At 46.6% G+C, this 23,756-nt stretch overlaps 1 protein-coding gene across 3 annotated transcripts in view; it reads right to left on the bottom strand.

Annotated features, from left to right (window-relative positions):
- LOC138530102 (zinc finger protein 260-like) overlaps window positions 1-23,756 on the bottom strand; it is a 79,468-nt gene that overhangs the window by 18,867 nt on the left and 36,845 nt on the right. For all 3 annotated transcript variants that reach the window (XM_069640884.1, XM_069640882.1, XM_069640883.1), the window contains exon 2: window positions 5,345-5,710. In XM_069640884.1, the coding sequence (XP_069496985.1) occupies window positions 5,345-5,684 (340 nt within the window). In that variant the 5' untranslated portion in view covers window positions 5,685-5,710. The remainder of the gene's footprint in view (window positions 1-5,344; window positions 5,711-23,756) is intronic.

The raw sequence follows: 23,756 nt of genomic DNA, 5'->3' as shown, positions 1-23,756 counted from the left end.
AACATCTGTGGAGCCATGGTGTTTGAAACGGAGCAGGTTCTTATGTGTCAGTGGTTTTCTTATTTGTAGGAATTCTTTTTGCTGTTCCCAATTTTTTTGCTGGGAGTTTTGCTCGGTTTTTTTTGGTTTTTTTTAGGGGCCAGTACACCACTCATGGCTAGGGCTGGCGGCATGTGTTACAGGGATCGGTATTACTGGCTACATTAAGAAACTGCAAAAGAAAGAAGGGAAGGCTGGGCACAGGTGCCTCGATTTCAGAAGCCGGTTTACTTTCCAGATTAATAAAAGGTGGAGAAGAGGAAAGGACAGCGATGGCACACAGATAAATACTTGGCACATTCATAAAAAGAAAAGGAGCAAATTACAGCACATTGCAGCATTTGCTCAGTACATTAGTGAAAACCGTCTTCTTTCAAATAGTTCATTTTTGGAACTGCTCAACTTTGCTGATAAACATGCCGAGAACATTATTTCAAGTTTGGCCTACATGCTAATGTTAAAAGAATGTCACAATGACAACATATTAATATTATGCTTTAGGTTGTTTTAGCAGATGTTATATGTAACATTAAAAAGAGGGCCTGCCAAACGTTCAGTGAGAATAGATGGGTCAGAGACCTTACTGCATTTCACTAAACAGAATGCAAAGGAATTAGGTAGGATAACTACAAAGTCAAACGAAAATACATACACGCATGATGAATTTCAAAACATGGAAGGGAAAAGGTCTACGCTGTGGCATATAGGCATAGTCCCCGTGTCATCAGAGCTAAATTCCTGGTCCCTGCAGCAAAGTTTGATCAAAGGGTTGCTCCAGTTTAAACCATGAACGCCCCAGAGCTTCAGCTGCAGACACGTCAATGGCCTCAATGCAACAAAAATACATCTGTACCAAAATTACTACATAAAATACGCAATGCACTAGAAAGCATCTGGATATGTCAAACAGGGGGTCTTTTACATCACGGGTTTAAAGACTATAAAAGAATGCATTCCCCCCAAGTATCATTGGGAACTGTGATGTCACATGAGAGAAGTTACAGGATGGAGAAAGGTGGTCCTGACAAGATGAAGACTTCCACACGCTCTGTGATGGAAGCCCCACTATCGCGAGTCTACCTTCCTGCCGACTGTGGAATACGTGGCGACTCCACTGCCATTAGGTCATGTCACTTTTCTTCTGTCCATTTCCTGGCATTTCGCTCTAGTCTTTCTGCTGTCTGTCGCCCGTTTTCCTACTTAGCCACGCCTATTTTCCAGCTCTGCACGTTGCAACCCTTTCGCATTTCGTTTCCGGGTTTAGGCACTAGTGTTGTGCTTTTTTCTTGCTTTGTCTCCTCCTCAGCAGTCCTTACCGGTCTCGTCCTGTTACTGTATCCACTGCAGTTCCGTTTTGGGTCTCGCTCTGTGCTTCTCCGCAGCCATGGTTCTGTCTCCTTTCGGGTCTCTGCCCTTTAGTCTACCTTTTTGTCTGTTTACCTAAACTTTCCCATTCTGCTCTAGTTTCTTACCTTCCTTCGTTCTTTCCTTTGTATTTCTTTACGTCCTCTACTGTTTCCTTTCCGTGTTCCTGGGCCTCGCTCTCTCTCCTTGCCTCTGGGGCAGCGGACCTCTCCTAACTTTCTGCTGCGGTCTCTCCTGCAGCGGGCTACTCCTGTTCCGCGGGTGGGGGGGTGGTGGGTAGTGTGAGATAACAGAGATCCTTATGTTCTCTCTGCTGGGTAGTTCCTGCTACAGTGCCATATTTACTGCTTCCCCTCCCATGGACTCCTGGCTGCAACCACCTACCAGAAGAACTACTTCTCCTGCCTGCTATCATCCGGCGAGGCTTCATCCAGAACTGTACACACAAGAGGTTTTTTCTGCCATCGTCTTTTTTCCTCTAGCTGGCGCTGTTGGGAGGGGGTCCTTTGCCCATCTTTAACATAAGGGCGGCAGAGTGGCTTCTACCAGAGGGAGGCCGTACCTCTTCAGAAAAAAGCAAAGGGACCTGAAAGAGAAGGGCCGTCTACAATATTCTTCATCCGAAGACTCAGGTGAGGAGGAGGCGGATCTTCAATTTAGTGATGACCTGGAAGTTACAGACAAACCTGACACCCACATGGAGTATTTACAGGGAGCAGGGACGGTCAACACAGGTTCGCCATACCATCAGTAACCTGGTTTGTAGGCAGTGTGACGAATGGCAGGTGATAATCTCTTCTACCCACGGGGGACCTCACAGGGAGAGACTACTCCTTTGGGGGCAAGGACTCCTGTTAGCTTTGAGGAACTCCCTGGACCATCTACCATAGCCGCATGCATGGGACTACCTGTTGGAACGAATAATGTGGCATCTTTACTATTGGCCGAAGGCCATGCAAAAAGAACCCATTTGAGAAAAAAAAGGAAGACGTCTCTAACTGGGACAAGTAGGAGAGAAGAAGAGCCTGGTGCGCAGGCGGAGCCCCCGACATTACGCCTTGCAGAGGTGGAATGAAGGCAAGTCGCGGAGCCGTGACTTTCAACGAGGCAGAGAACGCCAGTACTAGACGCTGACAGCCCGGCAGGTGCAGATGCAGGAAAGGCATTGTGAGGAAGGAAAGAGGAACAAGCTATCCGGTGATGGCGTGACCACAAGTACAGTGTAGTGGGAAGGATGCCCCAAGAACAACGCAGAGATCACTGGTAGAGAAGCGCAGAAAGCTTCCGATTGCCAGCACGAGTGCAGAGCAGTAACCCAACGAGGAACCAGGTTTGAGAACTCAGGGAAGATGATAATTATACAACGGGAGAAATCCAGTCAGAAGGACGAGAAACCAACCAAAGACTTTGTAATTGGAGTTGTAAGCCAGTAACGAATAACCCGAACAGGGAAGAGGATTATTATATGAAGAGAGGAACACATCCCAGTCCTAACGAGATACCAAAAGAGAAATCAGTTAAGAGACGAAGTGAGAAGCCTGTAACAGAGGGGTTTAAGCAACCTAGGTGGGGTACACGTAGAGACTGGAAACAAGTTCCCTGGGAGGAAGGGAAAAAAATTATGACCTCAGAATTGAAGACTAAAGCAAGTCTAAGTGAAGAATAAGTAATCAGAAAAAGGGTATACAAATCTTGAATGAAGATAAAAGAAGAGACATTCTAAGACAGAGCAGCTATGACGAAGAAAGCCTAAAAAGGGTCCAAGATAAACCCACCTCAGGAAAGAAGCCTGAATGTAAAGCGAGGAAAGAGTCTACAAGCGATGGAGAGTGTGAGAAAGTACATGCAGGGGAGTTACTGTAACTATAGAACCACAGAAAATACGAGACCCAGGACTATTCTTGAAGAACTACAAGAATTGATCTCAGACTATCGAAGGCGATTATGCAAATGAAAATCTCTACCACAGAGAAAGAATTTCAATAAAAAGCCTACTGGAGGATAAAGAAAAGACCAGTTGAAAATAGGACATTCTCTTTGCCTATTTAAGTTAGTTAAATATAGTGGTAGGAGCCGATGGAGATAGTTTGGACGGAGGACGTTTTTACTTTGAGGTTCCTAACAAGCACCTTCAGTTATCTTAGATAGGTAGGGTATTCCCTTTAGTGATAGGGTAATTTAAGCCCTTTACTTTCAATCATGTCCTCAGAGCTCCTTGTTCCGACCCACCACATCAGTTTGTAAAAACACCATTGCCGAAAACACATGGAGCCCACCGCTCGCAATCCCACTAAGGCCTGTCAGTCTGTGGGACTCATAATTATGGAGGTGAATATTTTCACAGGCATTGTGCTGTGCGCTCAGGGTATTTCCCCAACCCTGCTCACCAATGGTGTTGACATGAAGTTCAGGAACAAGATGCATCAGGGAGACCCTCCAGGTACCACCGCGTGCGTGCATACGTACGTACACACACACACACACACACACACACACACACACGTACACACGTACACACGTACACACGTACACACGTACACACACAAAACAATCAGGAGCCCTGTTCCCGTGTCAGTATAAAAGAGCCACAAGAAAATGAAAAAGGATAAGCAGAGCACATGGAAGTGAAAAAGGAAGGAAAGGACGAGCGGAGGAAGAGGGGGAGAAAAGCGGAGAAGAGGTGAGACGGAAGAAAGAGCTGAGGAACAAAGTGGCGAGCGTACAAGAGAAAAGGTGCATTAAGCAAGGGAAACAGCGTGAAGGACCACCTCCAGAACCTCGGCCTTGAGAAGGAACATAGTCATGGAGAAGCCGAAGAGTATGACCAACTATCATGGGGCCAAAAGGCAAGGTTACTCATTGCCAAGGCAGGTCCGTTAACCCCTGGGGTCCAGTCATCTTTCCAGTTGCCCATTCCCCGCTGGAAGACCTAAACGAACATGGAAGTAGAGTCCAGGTCGACTAACCAGTGACCATGTCTTTCTCAGCTATGACATACAAAGACAACAGAGAAGGCCAAGGAAGAAGTGTGGGAGGGACCGATTGCTGCCAAGAAGGCAGACCTGAACTAAGAGAGAGATAGACCGAGGTCCACGCTATTAAAGAAAGGTCGACAAATTTGTGAACCCCGGGCCTAAAGCGATCCCATGGGCTCAGTCAAACCCAATCCTATTTTGATGGTACAAAATAAAAAGAACAGTGGTTTAAATGTGTCTGTTGATCCCAGATCAGTGTGGGAACCCAAGTGATCACTTAAAAGAGATCACCACATCAATGTGACGTATTTCAGCTACGAAGTGGAAGATGATTTACAACTAGACATGTGAATCTTGGATCAAAGGACAGAACGTTGATGCGATTAGACTATTACTGTTCTGGCACCGTCTACGGCCTAGATTTTCTTTTCTGATGCGATTCAAACCAGCAGCTCTCTAGCCTTTACAATGCCCGCAAGGGTCAAATGCTGCTGATCTCTGAGCAGTTTTAAAGTATTGTTTGAGGAACCCTTTAAGTGGTACAGCGAACCCAATCACCAGTCTGTAACATTTAACACCTTGGTAAGGCCAAGGAAGAAGAATGGTAAGGAACCCTAGTCACTGTCCCAATTAACAAGGTAAAAGTGCTATATATGTGATCCTTTCACATAGGCAGAAGCATCACTGCACCAGTATTAGTTCGAGATCCTACTGCTACAAAAGGATGAATGCATAATACAAACAAATGCTGCAGACTTGTAATCTCTAGAAGGCGAAAAGACATACACATCATAACCTTTGACTCTGGGCAATAAATACATAGGAAGGAAATGTTTTGAAATACCCACTCCAGCAAGAACATTCCAGGAACATACACACGGATCAGAAGCACAGACTGGAATGATTGAACGCTACTGCAGTCATAAAAAAAGAAAGCAAATGATGCACTGTGGGTGCTGTCTTACAGCTTGTGTTGGCTTTGGAAGTCATTGTGCTGGTTTCCACGTGCTTGGCACTGTCATTACTGGATGCTTTCCCATCTGTGCTGGGTTGAGAGGTTGTCACTCTGTTCTTGACTTGTGACTGGAAAGTGTCCTTGGCCAGCTTATTGGAGCAGGCATACTTTGAGCTGTTCGGGGGCCCCTGATAGCTAATACCCATGTGGTCAATGTAGACAATGTCCTCACTCGCTGTGGATTCTTCCTTCGAGGCGCCTTGCTCATCCTCTCCAACTTGTGGTGCAGACTTTCCATTCATAGTCCTTAGCTTTCCCACCATTCTTCGCCCCCTTCTCTGCTGGGACATGCTGACGGGTGACAGAAGAGCTGCACCTGATGCGGCAAGAAAAAACATTTTAATAACATGAAACTGGTTGCAACGAACACATGGACAACTTTTAAAAGCTACAGAGGCAAAAAGGATTTCTATGGTGGGCAAGTCTTTGTGTTTGTAACAAATTGCAGATTAGTGGACATTCATTTTTGGGGTAGGACACACATACTTCTTTAGCAATTGTGAATGTAACTACATTGGGACATGGTTAAGAATATTAGGGAGATGTGCTCACATATCAGCATTAGTGGCCCACTGTGATTAAGATTTTAAACAGTCACTACAATGTATTGTGCTACCTAAACAGGGATGGAAATAAGAAACGGACAACCCCATCCTGATTCCTAATACATACACACCCTCCCAGTGATCTGCCAAGACCTCTGACTGCAGGCTTCAGTACTGCAGTCCTGTTCTCTTTCAATGTCCTACATCTGTTGCTTGATGCCAGTGCCCAGCACTGCCCCGGGTTTGGACAAGGAAAGCAGCAGCCCCAGTATCCCGCTGCGACTTTCACCTGGAGTTGGAAGGCAGTTTTCATAGTACCCAGCAATGTGCTTTGCCTCGAGCCGGAGGGCTTTTAATGCCAACTGCATTTGACCTTGTGGACCACAAAACACTCTGCCATCACCTTACCTCAGCAGCCAATTGGTCAGCAGATGCCGCAAACTGGATTTCCTCCTTCCGAGAAGGGAGAACAATGAAAGTTTTCTCCAAAAAAGCAAATGCAGGGCCCATCCCTATCCCATGCGGTGTACCCCGGGGATCCTGCGTTTCACAATCATTAAACAATATCCTTACAAAATCCCTAACTGACCTACTGGATGACTTGGGGATTTCATATACCAATTATGCAGACGACATGCAAGTTCTCCCTCTGACATCTGACAGGATCCTATGACAATGACTACATCCTGTTCAATAAAGTTTACACCACCATACAGGCATGAATGGCCGCTAACCACCTATGCCTCAATGACGAAAAGACACATCCTGCTACTAGGTTCACCGTCAGTGCTAAAAAACTTTAGCCCACACTTTCCAGCTATCACAATAGATGGAATACAGATCAGTCTCCAAATCAATCAAAACCCTAGACATATACTTGGATGCGTCCCTATCTCTCAACAGGCAAGTGAGTGCCATTGCAACCTCGTCGGCCTATACCGCCATACTGATCAATGCAGCAAGACAATTCCTCCCCACAGATAACTGCTTAAACATTGCCAGAGCAATCACGGGCGCCAGACTAGTCTATTGCAATGACCTATTTACAGAACCTTTATACGGAACTTAACTTTAAATCGTACAGAACAATGCCTTGAGAGCAGCACTCAGCCTCCCCTAAAGGGAGCACATCCCAGCCGTAAGGAAGCAATCTCAATGGCTACCGATCAGATAAAGAATCATCTTCAAAAACCTCACAATCATCGCACACAAATGCCTGAGCCAAAACTGCGCCACCATTTTTAGCACACACACAAAAAAAAAGATTTAAAAAAAATAATATATATCACAAACTCAAATCAGGTCGGCAAGATCCCTCCACATGTGCAAACTAAACACTCCAAAAGGGGATGGAGTAAGCTTCCCCAGTCACAGCACACCACTGGAACTCCCTGCCAATTGAGCTCAGAACCCAGGAATCTCACTGGGCCTTAGGCAGAGCCTGGAAAACACTTCTGAGCATCTGGCTTTTCCTTATACCCCTGGGGACTACTGTCTGTCGTTTGTGTCTTTGATTATGTTTTTAAGCTCTGTACAAATGTAACTGGTATGCAACAGCGCCCTGATGCCCGAGGGCTTAGGCGCTTTACAAATGAAAAATAAAATAATAATAAATAAACCTAACCGATGTCCGTGCCTCAGATCCTTACCGATGAGCATTTATGCCCTTTTAGGAAAGTTGAAAAAACTGAAAGCAGAGGTAAATTCGAGATCAGTCACATTTCGTGTCACGTCGTAAAGTGTTGATTCTCCCTACTACCCCTTCCCTGCTGAACAACTCATGCCCCCATACCCACAAGCAACCATGCAATGCTGGCGTACAAGTTAAAAATATACGTGGATTCCATCTACCCCTTTTCAATGATAAATGCAGAGCGAGCGTCCATGGAGGCCTCACACAACCCAATATTAAGACTGCTGGATAATTGTTCCTGCACGTGCGTCTAGGAAGACAACCAGGTTCAGTGTAAGAATGAAACTGTTATTTTCTGTGTGTTTCGGGGACGGATTGAGAGGGGAGCACTCAGGTGCTGCTGATTTTTGGTACGTATTGCTCATTTTATGTTGAAACATGTCGCCCGGCAAAGGATTTCAAAAGTTTTTTAAAATGGGCCCACACACTCGATTTTCAGACCCAATGACTGGCCAGGCACATTCGGGCATTGGCCGAACCCCCGACGGGCCCATCCATGCCTGGTAAACGGGAGATGTTGGTACCAGAAGGAGGTTTGCCAGGTTTTCAAAATGTAGGAATTTGGCTACCTACTTGCAAGTACAAAATAGACTACTGCCGATAGGTACCCAACAGGTTGCTAGCTATTTTATTTAATATTGCATTTAAAGCAAAGCATAAAGCCCTGAGGCATCAAGGCGCTAGTTTCACTGGATTTGAAATTACAATATGTAGTCAGATGTTACAGGAAAGTTCCATGTACAGTACAGGGCTGATAAGTCATAACCAGTTAGATTGCCGGTGGGTTACATATGCAGCACAAGGCTGAAAGTCAAAATTAGGTATGTTGCACGTAGGTTGCATAAGCAGCACAATGCTGATTATTCAGTGAGGCTAAAAACCCAACTGCTAGATCAGTATTAAGCAGGTCGTCAAGCGGGATCACAGCAAGGAAGCAGTAGGCCACAGGGGCCATTTCGAAAGTATTGCAAGAGGTGCGAGACATTCAAGAAGTATGGGATCAACAGGGAAAGCTAGTTACTGACACCTGAAGCGATCACAACATCCATAAAGGGTATAAACTCCCCACTTGCTGGTTCATGGTGCAGCAACATGGTCAGGCAAGCCATGGGAACGGTGAACCGCAAAGGTTATAGTTGTGGCAAATACAAGTGAAGGGATTTCAGCACCACAGAGATGTGGTCCCTGGGCTTGAGGCCAAGAAAAAGACTTGCGGTTCTGTTCTGGATGAGTTGCAGAGGGCGCAGCGCAGAAGCAGGGAGGTAGAGGAAGAGGCTGTTGCAGTAGTCCAGCCTTGAGAGAACCAGTGGAACTGGAGACAGCAAGCTGCTGGGGGAAAGTGAGAAAAGGTAGAGTACCTCTGAAGAGGCGTAGCTGATAGGTGGAATTCTTTTGGGCGGGACTATTTTTTTTTTTTTTTAAGAGATGTCCGAAATATGGGAGGAGAGAGTGTAGTCGAAGATGACCCCAGCCTTGCAGGCGGGCACGGGCCCAGAGCCAATGGAGGCCAGCAAGTGCAAGTGGGAAAGTGGGAGCAGGGGTCCCAATGCGAACAATATCAGTCTTACTGGCGTTGAGGCAGAGGTTGTTTGCAGCACACTATGACTGAGTAGTGGACAATCATATATGAGCGTGGAGGGTAGCCTGAAGGATAGTTGTGTGTCGTCTGCATAGCACTGGAAGTTACAGGTGAAAATGGCAATCACACTTGCCAAGGCAGCCATATAGATATTGAAGAACCAAGGAGATAGGTATGATCCCTGGGGGAAGGCCACAGGTTGCGAGAGCGATCATCGAGAGGAAGGCTCCTGGGATGGGCAGTCGGAGAGAAAGGAGGTTAACCATGACAGAGCCTGACCTGTGATTCCCAGGGTATCATGGAGATGTGCAATCAGGATGTTGTGGTTAACCGTGTCAAAGGCGAAGGAGAGGTCAGGGAGAATGAGGACAGAGGGAGTGTTGGTGTCAAGGTTTGAGAGCAGGTCTTCACAGGTGTTCAGGAGAGCAGTTCCTGTGCCTCTGGATGCTCTAAATCCAGTCTGATGGTTGTGGAAGCAACCAATAGATTCAGTGTGGAGGGTCAGCTGAGAAATATCCAACTTCTCAAGGAGTTTGTCCAGGAAAGGAGCGATAGAGGTAGGGCGGTAGTTTGCCAGACTGGAAGGGTTGGCAGAGAATTTCTTGAGCAGAGGGTGCACAAGGGAGTTTTTAAGAGCAGTTGGGAAAACACCAATCGAAAAGGAGAGACTGAAAAGATCAGCCAAGGCTGGAACGAGGGAGTCAATACTGTCCTTAATGGTTTTGGAGGGGCAGGGGTCCACCCATTTGGATAAAGCCTTCATAGACCAGACTTGTCTGGAGACCTCATCGGGTGTGACGGGTGTGGCAGAAGAGAGGGAGAGGGGAAAGGGTGGGCTATGGGAGGCTCCGGTGTTTGTGTGTGCTGTGGAGAGCAAGAGAGGGAGGAAAGGATTTCTTGGGTTTTTGTGATGAAATGTGCAGAGAGGGCCATGTCAGGTCCTGGGTGTGAGTGATAGAAGAGGCTGCTGTAGGAGTGGCCAATTCATTGCAGACTTTGAAGAGTTTGGCTGTGTTGCTTGCTGCTGCAGAGATGTGGGCTTGAATAAAGGCTCTTTTTTTGGAGTCAGTATTGGCTTTGAAGGAGGCGGCAGGCCAGTTTGTCATACGGTTCATCTGACAAATTCCATTTCTGTTCATCAGCCCTACAATTGCGTTTAAGGGCAGCCAGATCAGAGTCGTACCAAGAGTTGCACTTTTTGGAAGGCTTCAGTCAGACCCTCATGACAGGGGCAAGAGTGTCGAGAATATTAGAGAGAAAGATTGAGGTTAGCAAGGGCTGTGTCAGGGTGGGAGTCAGCCACAGGAGGGGTAGGAAGGCAGCCACTGTCTCTTTTTTCATGGGTCTGGTGACTTTGAAGCCGAATGGCCGTGCAGGGTGTGCCTCTGCAAGAGGAGACGAGAGCTTCAGGTATGTTGAGAGAAGAGAGTGGCCAGTCCAAAAGAGAGATTTAGTGAGAGGGATATAGAGAGGGATGTCAATGGAAATGAGAGCATCCAAAGTGTGGCCATCGGTGTGCGTGGAGCCAGAGGGTAGGATGGTGAGGGAGTTCGAGAGTTGCAAAGGTTGCGGAAAGGACCTGAGGAGTCAGAAGAGTCCAGTAGGATGTTCAGATCACCCTTCAAGAGGAGTTGAGAGCAGGAGAGTAGGGAGGAGGCCAGGTCAGCCCATTTCGAGAGGAAGAGAGTGGACTGTCCAGGTGGTCGATGGAAGGTGGCCAAAAGGAAAGAAGATTTAGGGGAGCGGGGGAGTCTGCAAATTTGGCACTTGAAGGAGGAGTAGGCCTTAGTAGGGATGATAGACACAGGTATCCATTCTGGGAAGATAAGTGCCACTCTTCCACTGGTCTCCTTAGGCCTGGGCACAGAGAGGATTTTGTAGCCTTCAGGGAGGAGCGTGTCTAAGCTTGTGACAGAGCTATCCTTGAACCATGTCTCTATGATGGCGAGCACATCAAGATCCAGGATTTCGAGGACGTTGCTATGTCAGACGAGTGTTTGACGACAGAGCAAGTGTTGAGAGTAGCAATGTGGAGCAGCTTGCCATCTTTGAAGGTCTTTCTCGGACGGGGTGCACAGGGGACAGTGGTCCCCCCCAAGCCCCCTCCCCCGAGGTTGGCAAGAGGGACAGAGGGATAGTGAAGGATGGCGAAGGAGCCAAGCCCGACAAAGGCAGGGGTGCCTGTACCGAGGAGGAGGAAGGCACAGAAGGCAAGGGAGCCTGTGCAGAGAGGCGGAAGGCACAGAAGGCATAAAAACTGGTTTAATGTTTTTTCTACTCTAGAAGTATTGTCTATTTAATTAGCTTGCCGATACCCCCCGCGTCCCCCTGTGCCATTTGTTGGGAAACACCCCCTCTCTCATTCTCAGGTTGTCCACTGTTTGTCGTTACCTTTTCATTCCTGATCTCAATGTTGTTTTCTGGTTAGATAGAGGTGCATCTTGGCCGACAGGCTTTTCAACTTGTATCTGTCAGACGTGGGGAGGTTTCTTGGAGAAGCCTCATTTATTTCTCCGGGGATGGGGGGGGGGTGATCGCTGCTTTTGGGGTGCATACGCAGATTACCTGTTGCTCCTAGATAGGACTCTGATAGGCCTGCAAAGCCTACTCAATTGTTTCTCAGAGTATTGTGAGAAACACATGGTGACAAGTAAGACTGACAAAAAAAGATCAGAGTTAAAGGGTGTTTATTGAACATGAAAAGTGAATGCAGGTTGGAAAAACGCCTAATCTAAAGCTAAAATGGAGACGGGTGTTGACCATCAAATGAAAATAAGGCAGTCCTTGTGGCGTCAAAGTCAAATAAAAAGGGCCTATACTAGGAAAACCTATTGCCAATTCCTTATGCTAAATAAGAAGGGTGTGGGGGTTGAGTTTCAAGAAAGAAAGAAGTGTTCTCAAATGATAAGTCAGGAGGCGGTAGCCTGGGTCTCCCTTCCCCACATTTTGGACACAGGATACGGTTGGAGCTTGGAGCACAGTACTGTCCCGGGCTTCTCAAGTACGAGACGACAGTTCCAATTGTAGTTCTCATGACCGTCAATGGACAAATCTCGTTTGCTCTGAAAATCTCTTGCCTTCGGGGCCTGATGTGTTTCAACAACCAGAACAAAAGTTCCTTTAACAAATGAAAGTTTGTTAGGGTGATAACGGTTCACCCCTGGGTCCCCCTCTTCTGGATTGACCCTTCACATTAGGGATGTAACGGTATTACGGTATACCGTTAAAGATACCGTGAACCACATAATTGAACAATAATAACCGTCACATTGTTTATACCAGTATACCGTTCATACCGTTAAGTATGCTTTTCAATCTGATTTGGAAAGGCTGCAGTAAGCAACTGCTGCGCAGTCTTGGTCTTGCACTGTTGGATGTGCCGTCTGCCAAGTAGTTTCAGTTTGAGCAGTTTTTAATGTCATTCCATAAACCACACGTGCCTGACACAAAATCAATATGTTAGCAATAGGAAGAATACATACAGTGCCAAGAAGGAAAAGGGTTTACTTTTTTTTTTTAAAGCACTCACACCGCCCGCAGTCATCGAGGCACTGTTAAAGAAATTGGTTTTGTTTATTTAGTTGCGTAATTGTTTTTGTCTTAGTTGCACAGAGGTTTCTAAGCGCGGACCCAAGGATCGAACCTGTGTTGCTTCGTGTCGTCTTGCTTCCAAGGCACGCATGTTGCCACTGAGCTATCCTCCCGGGACTTTGGGTTGGCGGCTTTGGGGTTTATATATTTATACTGGATAATGTTTTCTAAACATATGACAATGGTGGATTTCCCTGGTTCTATCATTGAATTTACATATAATAAGTCACACTGTGAAATTTTATCATCTCTGTTGGTATTCCCTGCTGCCATACCAAAGGGTAACATGTCCGTGATTACTGAACATCTTTTGGCCCGGAAGTAAACTAAAGGCTGTAACGTAAAGAGAGAGAGTGTGTGGTCTCCAACGCTCTACATACTGGCCCTGGAACCTCTAGCAATATATCTGAGGCAGCAATATGACACCATAGGCATTGAGGTGAAAGGGGAGTGGCATCTGATCTCCCTATATGCAGACGATATGCTGCTGTACTTGCGATTCCCAGAAGAAAATCTCCAGTACATCCTAGAAGTGCTGGAGAGATACGCTGTGCTGTCCGGTATAGCAGTGAACCCACAGAAATCCAGCTTGTTCCCATTAGGGAGGTACATGGGGATTCCAGCGGAGCGGCTACCTGTATTGCAAGTACTGTGGGCGGTTAGCACATTTCGGTACCTGGGGATAGATATATACCACACCGAGGAGGAAGAGCATAGGTGCAATACAGAAGTAGCCACTAAACAAAATTGAGAAGTGCATGCAATTTTGGGAAAAGCTGCCTTTGGCGATGATGTGGCAGGGAGCAATGCTAAAGATGGTGGTCCTGCCAAGGCTCCTACACTACTTCGGGAACATACCGTACCCGATTCCTAAGAAGTTCTCACCAAATTGAATACCATGTGTAGGGACTTTTTGTGGCATGGCATGCGAAATAGAGTGGCGCTATGGAAGCTACAGAACTTCCATGACAAAGGAGGGATAAAGCTGCCCAACTATGAGGCGTACTATGTGGCAAGCCAGTTACAGTATGTTGCCAAATGGCTCTCTGACGAAGAGACCTCGGAATTTAGGCTATTTGGGCGTGATTGTGCACCTTTTTATTTGAAAGAGATGATGTGGCTACCCAGGGCGGAAATGGTGGGGCTCCCTAAAATGATGCTTCTGGGGTGGAAGGTGTGGCGCAGGGCATGTCAAATGATGGAGAACTCGCCCCCATGCTCACCGCAGATACCACTGGTTGCATTGACGGGGCAGAGGCGCAGCTACGAATGGTACTCAGGAACCACTCGGAACCGGCTGGGGTGGCAACAATGGGTGATATTTGGCGGGGGGCTCTAGTATTACTTTTGAGGGGCTGCGGGAAGAAACTGGGTTGCACGAGGGCCAGTATATTACGTATCATAGAGTGGTACAGAGGATTAAGAGAACATGGCCTGAAACAGTGTTGGAGGAAGAATCAGATACCACCATAGACGTGATATATGACATAGCTGAGGGGGGTCATGAGATTTCCAGATTCTATGAAATGCTGTTGCCTAAAGTGGGGAAGGAGGTCACGCAGTTGAGACTTGACTGGGAAATGGAGGTTGGAGCCCCGATGGGAGACGGGATGTGGGAACGGGTGCAGGGGTATCATAAGAAGGTGTCTAGAAACGCGAGGCTGAAACAGATTTAGCGGTACATAACGCATAGGGCATATATGACGCCTTGGAGGATATCGAGGTTTGAAAGTGTGATGAGGAGAACACGGGCATGGTGCATATGTTCTGGTCATGCCCGATCATAGAGCATTTCTGGAGGGCAGTGAAAGAGAAACTGGAAGAAAAAGGGGTCAAGATGGTAGTGGACACAGTGTGGGCATGTCTGCTGGGGGGTCCCCAGACCACAGAAGCTCAGGCACGTGAGTAAGCTGAGGGATCTGGCTTATGTGATTGCAAAGAGGAGGATTGCCATGGGATGGAAGTCATGCCATGTGCCAAAGGTAGAGGTGTGGTGGAGAGATTTGCAAAAAAGGGGCGGAAGCCGAAACCATGGCATGGCAAGAAGCGAGTAGGACAGGGGGGGAGGAGGAGACGGAGTCCCTGATGGCCTGGAAATCACTGATAGCCGAACTATTTGGGTCATTAGATGACCCGGCGGAGCTTGTAGAAGAGGAGACCGAACCACAGGATGCGGAAACTGAAGGTTTAATGCAATAGACTCGTAGAGGGGGGTGGGTTAAGGGAAGTAGTGGTTAGAAGTTAAGAAAGTGTAATGAAACTGTTGGAACATTAACTGTTTGTTTGGTTTGTATTGTTTGGTTGTTTTTATAATTCAATAAAATGTTTTTTTTAAAAAAAGTGTGTGTGCGTGTGTCTATGCACACACGCGTATACTACCATCAGACTCCATTGATCTGTGGCATGCAGATTATCAAGATGGCAACATGTTCATCTTCACCAGTAGCCAGTGGGGGAGCTAAAAACCTAAATGACCACTTAAGAAAAGCTATTCAGTTTGCTTTGCCAGTCGCAGCCGGGCCCTCCCCTCCTCTCCACACGTGTGTTGGTGTTTGGTGGAAACAATGGGTGGCATTTCAGTCGAAAGTATGTTGAAAAGCCCAATTCTGGCCCTGGGTGCCTGGTTTTGTTTGTGATGATAAATCTGACAATTTATGACCTTTGAGAAAATATTTGTTAAGATTAGTTAACTCCACTTGCTATACCGCGATAACCATGATATACCGTCATTTGGCAAGAAGGTTATTGTACCGTCATAAAACTAATACTGTGACACCCCTATTATATATTTATAATGTTTTCTAAACATATGACAATGGGGGATTTCCCTGGTTCTATCATTGAATTTACATATAATAAGTCACACTACGAAATGTACACATCTCTGTGGGTATTCCCTGCTGCCATACCATAGGGTAACATGTCCATGATTACTGAACACCTTTTGGCCCGGAAGTAAACTAAAGGCTGCAACGTAAAGAGAGAGTGCGTGTGCATGTGTGCTTGTGTATGTGTGTGTCTATGTGCACAAGTGTATACTACCATCAGACTCCATGGATCTGTGGCATGCAGGTTATCAAGATGGCACCATGTTCATCTTCACCAGTAGCCAGTGGGGGAGCTAAAAGCCTAAAAATGATAACCTAAGAAAAGCTATTCAGTTCGCTTTGCCAGTCGCAGCAGGGCTCTGCTCCCCCCCCCCCCCCTCCTCTCCACACGTGTGTTTGTGTTTGGTGGAAGCAAGGGGTGGCATTTCAGTGGAAAGTATGTTGAAAAAGCCCAATTCTGGCCCTAGGTGCCTGGTTTTGTTTGTGATGATAAATCTGACAATTTATGACCTTTTAGAAAATATTTGTTAAGATTAGTTAACTCTACTTGCTATACCACGATAACCATGATATACCGTCATTTGGCAAGAAGGTTATTGTACCGTCATAAAACTAATACCGTGTCACCCCTACTTCACATATCATATTTCACAATTTCCGATAGGGTGACTGCTTCACCCCCGGCTCCCCCTCTTCTGGGCTGACCCTTCTCAATTATAATCCAGATTAGATAGGGTATGGATTTCACCCTCTGGCCCCCCTCTTCTGGGCTGACCCCTCAATAATATTTCTTTATAGCAGTTCTTATTCAACTTTGGGTGATAGCTTAACTCCTTGCGACTGCTAGCCTTTCTATTTTGTTTCATCTGTTATCGGGATTCACGTTCCTTTTCTTGTTTACCATACGGGATTCACTTCCCTTGCTTTCTTGCCAAATCATAAATCAAAGTCTTTCGAATGTATGGGGCTTTTGACACTCAGGTATGACCACTTTGCATTCCTTTGGCGGCCTTCCTATGGCCTTCTGGTTTCTGTAGTTTCTCAATATGGGGCTCTACCAGGGTCTCTTCAGTTAGCCCCCAAGTGGTGTCTGTTTAACTCTCGCTGCTGCTCTCCCCATCACGCTTTTTACAGTTCAATTATAGTTCATGTGCTTTGTTTTACAACTTGCTACTTTGCGATTCTCTCTCAACACAGCCCGTGTCTCATTGGTACTCCCCTCGACTCACCGGCTGTGATGAACCGCTGGGCCTTTAGCTTCTCTTCAAGGCCGGCACCCGGGCGGGGGAAGCTTCTCTCGCCCCTGCTCTCCTGCTTTTCGACATATGCTTGCCCAGTGTACCATTGACATCTGCTGCAGGACACTTGTGCTATTGTTTGCGGTTTTAGGCTCTTGTCAATGAAGGTTCCGCTGATCTAAAGCGAAAAGGGCAAGGTTACTTCTCTCCTCACCACCCTCTCAATTCCTGCAGCCTTTCTCCTTCTCTTGAACTGCTGCGTGGTAGCCGTCTCGATGTGCTGTCTGCCATGTTCGCCTCCCTCGCTTGCTCGTCCTATGCTCACTTGCTCCACCTTTTATCCCTGTGGGGAAAAGGAAGGGCCCTCAGGTGTGTGTGTGTGTGGTTCAAATTAATTGCCTGACTTTGCCTGACCCTTCTGCCTGGACACGTCAAGTAAACAGGTGTATTACAAAACTGTAGTTTTCTACATTGGGGAAAAGGATGAGTGTTGGAAAAGGGAAGAGATGGAGGTTGTACATGTCCTACAGGATAAAAGTGGGATTAAGAAGGTTTGTGAGTTTGGAAAATGGTAAGGTTTCCGGGGAAACAGGAGTAACTGGGATTGTAACAGAGACAAAGGGAATTGTGGGAATTGTAGTGTTTTGTCTGGTCAGGTTGGAAGTGAGGAAAATAATAATCGGGGATAACAGAAAAAGAAGGATGGGGAGTATTCCGATGGAGACCGGTAAAACAAGGATTCTGGGAGTTATGCTTTTTGGATGCAACTGGGTGCTGGTTCGGTACAGAGGGATCATTGGATTTGGGACGGAGAGATTGAATGGAAGGAAGCGGGGCAGATGTATGATCGCCTATAAAGATATTAGGGAGTTTGTTCTTCTCTCCTTCTCCCTGGCTTGTGCACTACAGCGTCTCCCATGGGTTATTCCCCTCGAGTATAACCCCAAGCTACCCCATCCTGGTAAGCCTTTCTAACTCTATTACCTTTAGGGTTGAGAATCGGAGCAGATCCGGCCTTCATTGGCCACCTGAATGAGAGTCTCGAGGTTCGCGAGTGAGATACCCTCAGGTATTTCACAGTATGTACAAACAAATAGACTCACAATCAATCCAACCAAGTTTAGTATTCCTTATTTTTTTTTTTTAAATGGAAGAACATTTAAGCAAACACAATTTAGTAATAACGGTAGCCCTGCGTATAAAATACCCGGGGGTCACCTTATTAAGACCAAAGGATAACAAAATAGGAAAATTGGCACTGTGGGCTCGAGGGAATCAGTATGCTGGCCAAATGAATTTAAACTATTGCCGATATACACTTCAGCCCTTGGTATCATTTTATACAGGTAACATTATACCTTTATTAACATAGGGTCTAGAAATATTTAGCCAGTGGGGGAAAAAAAGAAAATGGATCTAAACAAACTTGAAGCAATGATAGGGAGGAAGGTTCTCCCTGTCCGAGTGTGTACCACTTTCTATTCTCCACTTTGATTTGGGCTTAAATTCCTTATCCTCGTTAGTTCAGCTGAAAATACTGTTATTATTTGGTAAACTAATTGTATACTCCAGGATTCCTTGTTTGAAATAATGGGAGCCCAAATGGGGAAAGGGACAGGAAAACCATACTTCACGAACAATGTCAACAAATAATGAGAGATTTTGATATTTCCTTGGAGATGCTGCTATCTAATTGTCACGCCTCGGCGAAATTGGAAACTGCCTTGGCGATTGTCTGAGCGCTATCCGGCACGTAAACACCTTGAAACTACAACTCTTGCTATTATAGCCACGTGACGTACATGCATGACGTTGCTGTGTTTTCATTTGTTGGGAACTTCATTTAACTCCCATCTATCCGGAGATCGAGTGCTCCTAAACTGCTGTTAGTTACGAGCTCTGTTCCCGGACTCCCGTTTGAATACTTGACTACCCGGCGCTTGAATCAAGTTATTGTCTTTGCCTTGTCCTTGTCTGCCTCCCGACGCCTGCCTCGCTCGATTGCTCCCCTTGGATTATATGAACCCGGCTTACCCATTATTGACCTCCCACTTCTAAATCCTTAAGTTTTTGGTGACCCGATAACCCGAACATTTCCGGAAGGGAATAACCCGAACATGTCCGTAAGGGAAATAGCGTGAGATGAACGCTCGCTTCCCTGATCATTTTTATTTCTTTCCTTGTCCACTCCTGTTGCTTTGAACCTTTTTGGGACGCTCTGGTGTTTACACTTTGGATTGCTTTGAACCTTTTTGGGACGCTCTGCTGTTTACACTTTGGATTGCTTTGAACCAATTTGGGACTCTCTGCTGTTTACACTTTGGATTGCTTTGAACCTAATTGGGACGCTCTGCTGCATTGACACTGGATTACTTTGAACATTAATTTGAACACTCTGCTGCCTTCACCGTGGTGTTCCTAGGATACTGGCACGCCTTCCCTTCACCCTTCATCCTCCTTGTTTTCTGCACTTCGATACTAGTAGGTTACTGGTATATCGTTCCTACGGAGCAGGTAAGAGTGGGTAATTGTGGGAGGTGTCGGCTGTTTATTCTCCGGCACTACTTGGCTGTATTTCCTGAACAACTGTTTTGTTCTTTGTCCCTCTAGCTCTGACGATTCTGCTCCGGCCTTTTCACTCAAGCCCTCGACCTGCCAGGTGTATTGATTCCTGTAGGCTGAGCTCTTGGGAGGGAAGTCTTTGGCACAACACCATAAAGACCCCAGATTCCTTGAGTGAAAGGAACTTCCCTAGAAGAGTGGGGAAGGATTATCTGCAACGACCAGAAAACAACCTCTGAGTTGTGACAGATTTAGGAGCCTTACAATAACGCCTATTTGTCATGGAGGCTGCATCAGACCCTATGGCAGCTCTCATGCAGGCTTTTTCTGCCTTGCGTACCGATATGGCATCCGCCCATGTGACCTTACATCAACGCATGGATGTATTACAGAGCTTCGTGCAGCCATTACCCCATGATGAGGAATTCGGTGATGCCGCTGCAGCAACACCTCCTCCTGTATCCCCTCCGGCTCCAGCTCCGGTTGTTCTTCCTGGGCCTTTTCCTTTGGCCCCACCCGAACGCTTTTTGGGGGATCCCAAGGCGTATCGGATTTTCGTGAATCAATGTCGCCTTCACTTTCTTTGTCGTCCCTTGGCGTTCCCAGACGCTACCACTAAGGCGGCCTTCGTTCTCTCCCATCTAGGTGGCACTGCCGCAGCATGGGCTAATCCGTTGCTGGAAGCTAATGATCCGGCTCTTTATGACTTCGATATGCTAATTCATTCCATGAACAGCGTTTTTGATATGCGATACAAAGCACAAACCTCGGATTTGGAATTTTTGGCTATTAATCAAGGCAAGACGGATCTCTTGACCTACCTGGCTCGTTTCAACCAGTTGGCGGCTGAGACCACGTGGCCAGAACAGAAAAAAGCAGCTGTTTTCTACAAAGGTTTGTCGGATGATCTAAAAGATGCCTTATCATTGGTGCCCGCCCTTCCACCTGGTTTTCCTGAGTTACTCGACCTGGTTCTTCAAGTCGATGCTCGGATTCGGCAAAGACAGTGCGAACGTCGGTATCCTGATATTCGTACCTCTTCCCGATCAGATGGCACTACTCCTGTTTCTCAAGGCGAAGCCGAACCCATGCAAATTGGGGCCATCAGGGGTCCGTTGTCCAAGGCTGAACGAGAGAAACGGGTACTGAATAACCTATGTTTCTATTGTGGCCAGTCAGGACATTATATTCGTTTATGTCCTAAAAGACCCGCCAAACCGGCGGGAAACGCCAGGACTCGTCCGTAAACCGGGCCTTTAGGATGAGTCAGATGTACCCGGGCTCGGATGTGTGTTTTCCGTCTTCACATGTGTATCTTACTATGTGTTTCAAGGCCCCTGGCATCAAATCTTTTTCCAAACCTGTAATGATAGACTCCGGGGCTAGTGGGAATTATATGGATTCTAGGTTGGCCGAACATTACGGACTACCCATAATTCCCACAATACGACCTGAGGACATACATGCTGTAGACGGTTCCCGTTTGATATCCGGACAAGTTACGGAGCAAACGACTTCACTACAAATGTCCAGCTTACAAGGTCATTCAGAAACTATCACATTTGACCTGATAACGGCCCCGCAGTTCGGTATGATTCTGGGACTATCTTGGCTGCAAAACCATAATCCTGTAATTGATTGGGTTGAACAAACCGTGCAGTTCTCTTCCTCTTTTTGCATACAGAAATGCCTTGGGTCTCACGAGGCAGCAGTCTACTCTCCTTGCCTGGCCCTGGTGACTAGTATTCCTTCCATCAGTGCCTTATCCTCTATCCCAGTCCCTGTACTTCCATTGGAATACCGAGAATACTCAGATGTGTTCGATAAAGGCTTGTCAGAAAAACTGCCTCCACACAGAGACTATGACTGCCCCATTGATCTCATACCTGGGGCAGTCATTCCACACGGTCGTATCTACTCACTTACTCAAAAGGAAGAAGAACATCTGCGAGACTATGTGGACAATGCTTTGTGCTTGGGACACATACGTCCATCCCGTTCCCCAGCGGCCTCCCCGATATTCTTCGTACCTAAAAAGGAAGGGGATTTACGCCCATGTGTGGATTATCGTGCCCTCAATAATGTCACGATCAAAAACCAGTATCCACTACCACTTATCACGGAACTCCTTGATAAAATGACCTCTTCTACCGTCTTCACCAAGTTGGACTTACGGGGAGCATACAACTTGGTGAGGATACGTAAGGGGGATGAATGGAAAACCGCATTCAAGACGAAGTTCGGGCTTTATGAATATTGTGTAATGCCCTTCGGGCTTTGCAATGCCCCAGCGACGTTCCAAAACTTTGTTAATGATATTTTCAGGGACCTGTTGGATTGTTACGTCGTAATATATTTGGACGACATCCTGATATATTCAGAATCTTTATCTCAACACATACAACATGTACGCTCTGTCCTACTTCGTCTAAGAGAGCACTCTCTCTTTGCAAAACTGGAGAAGTGTGTGTTCCATGCATCGTCTCTAGAGTTCCTGGGATTTCAAATATCACAAAAGGGAGTGCTTATGTGCACCTCCAAGGTCCGGGCAGTACTGGATTGGCCTGTCCCGACTTCAGTAAAAGCACTTCAATCATTCTTGGGTTTTTCTAACTTCTACAGACGTTTCATCGCTTCCTTTTCCGAAATAGTTGCGCCACTAACTCGGTTGACTAGTCCGAACATCCCTTTCCTTTGGGATGAACAAGCGCAGTCTGCATTTCACAAATTGAAGGAGGCTTTTACCACTGCTCCCGTCTTGCAGCACCCTAATCCGGCCCTTCCATTTATCGTGGAAGCCGATGCCTCTGCGATTGCCGTGGGGGCCATCCTGTCGCAAATTTGTCCGGCTACCCACCGATTACATCCGGTGGCTTTCCATTCTCGGAAACTAACGCCAGCCGAACGTAATTATACGATCATGGAGAGAGAATTACTGGCGATTAAGGTGGCATTCAATGAGTGGAGACATCATCTATTAGGTGCTAAGCATCCCATTACTGTGTATACGGATCATCGGAATCTCCAAGCATTGTCCCATGTGAAATGCACCAATGCTAGGCAAATACGGTGGCATTTGTTTTTTACCATGTTTGATTTCACGGTGACATATCGCTCCGGTCCGTTACATGGAAAGGCGGACGCATTATCACGTATTGGTACAGATATGGAAACTATGAAACAGTCAACCCCAGTGTAATCCTCAGGGACTGTAGTGTGCGTTTGTTCGGTTTCTCCGTCCATCCTAGATGGGTTAAGGAGATGGGCTAAGGATCATGCTCCTATTCTTAAGGAGTTGGACGCCGAACTCATCACCGGTCTTCCATATGTTAAAGGCCTACTATACCTGCCTGATAATCAAACCCGGCGAAAAGCTCTCGAATGGTCCCATGATCTCCCGTTGGCAGCTCACCCTGGTTGGGCTAAAACCTATGATCTTCTCCACTGATGGTGCTGGTGGCCTGGTATGAAGAAGGACACCGAACAATACGTCTCCAAGTGTGCCGTATGTACACAGTGCAAAAGACCACCAGGCAAACCCGTAGGTCTTCTAATGAGCATGCCATTACCCCCGTATCCGTGGCATACGGTCACCCTTGATTTTGTGGTGGAACTCCCTTGTATCGGGGGCATGTCCACCATTCTTGTGGTTGTGGATGTTTTCACCAAAATGGCAGAATTTATACCGTGCTCAGGAATACCTACTGCTTCTATGTTAGCGAGTCTGTTTTTTGACCATGTGGTATGTTTTTTTGGACTTCCTACGGTTCTGATATCTGACCGGGGGTCTCAATTTACCTCGCGCTTTTGGCGCTCCCTTACTTCCTCTTTGGGTATCGATGCCCACTTGTCCTCGGCCTACCATCCTCAGACGGATGGCCAGACTGAACGTACCAATGGCACTATGGAACAGTTTCTTCGCTGTCTGTGTCTGCAACATCAGTCTAACTGGTTCTCGCTACTAGGTGCAGCAGAATTTGCCTATAACAATTCTATACATTCATCAATTGGCTGCTCTCCATTTTATGCTTTATATGGTCTGCACCCAAGGACTCTGCCGCCTGTCTTGCCTTCTTTAAAGCAGTTTCCCGCAGCTAATGCCGTGAAGGATTCCTTGCTTGCCATCCGTAAATCAGTGTTATCTCATTTACAAACTGCGCAACGTCGTACCAAAATGCAGGCTGACAAGCGACGCGCACCGGCTCCTTCGTATTCTTGTGGTGACCGTGTGTGGCTCTCTTCAAAACATCTGGCCATTAAAAGGTAAAAGGAAACTGTTGCCATGTTACCTGGGTCCTTATACGGTTCTACGGTGCCTTAACCCTG

This window comes from Ambystoma mexicanum, chromosome 1q (assembly GCF_040938575.1).
Source record: "Ambystoma mexicanum isolate Mex_15411 chromosome 1q, UKY_AmexF1_1, whole genome shotgun sequence".
Lineage (NCBI taxonomy): Eukaryota > Metazoa > Chordata > Amphibia > Caudata > Ambystomatidae > Ambystoma > Ambystoma mexicanum.
This window is presented reverse-complemented; position numbering and strand designations above follow the sequence as displayed.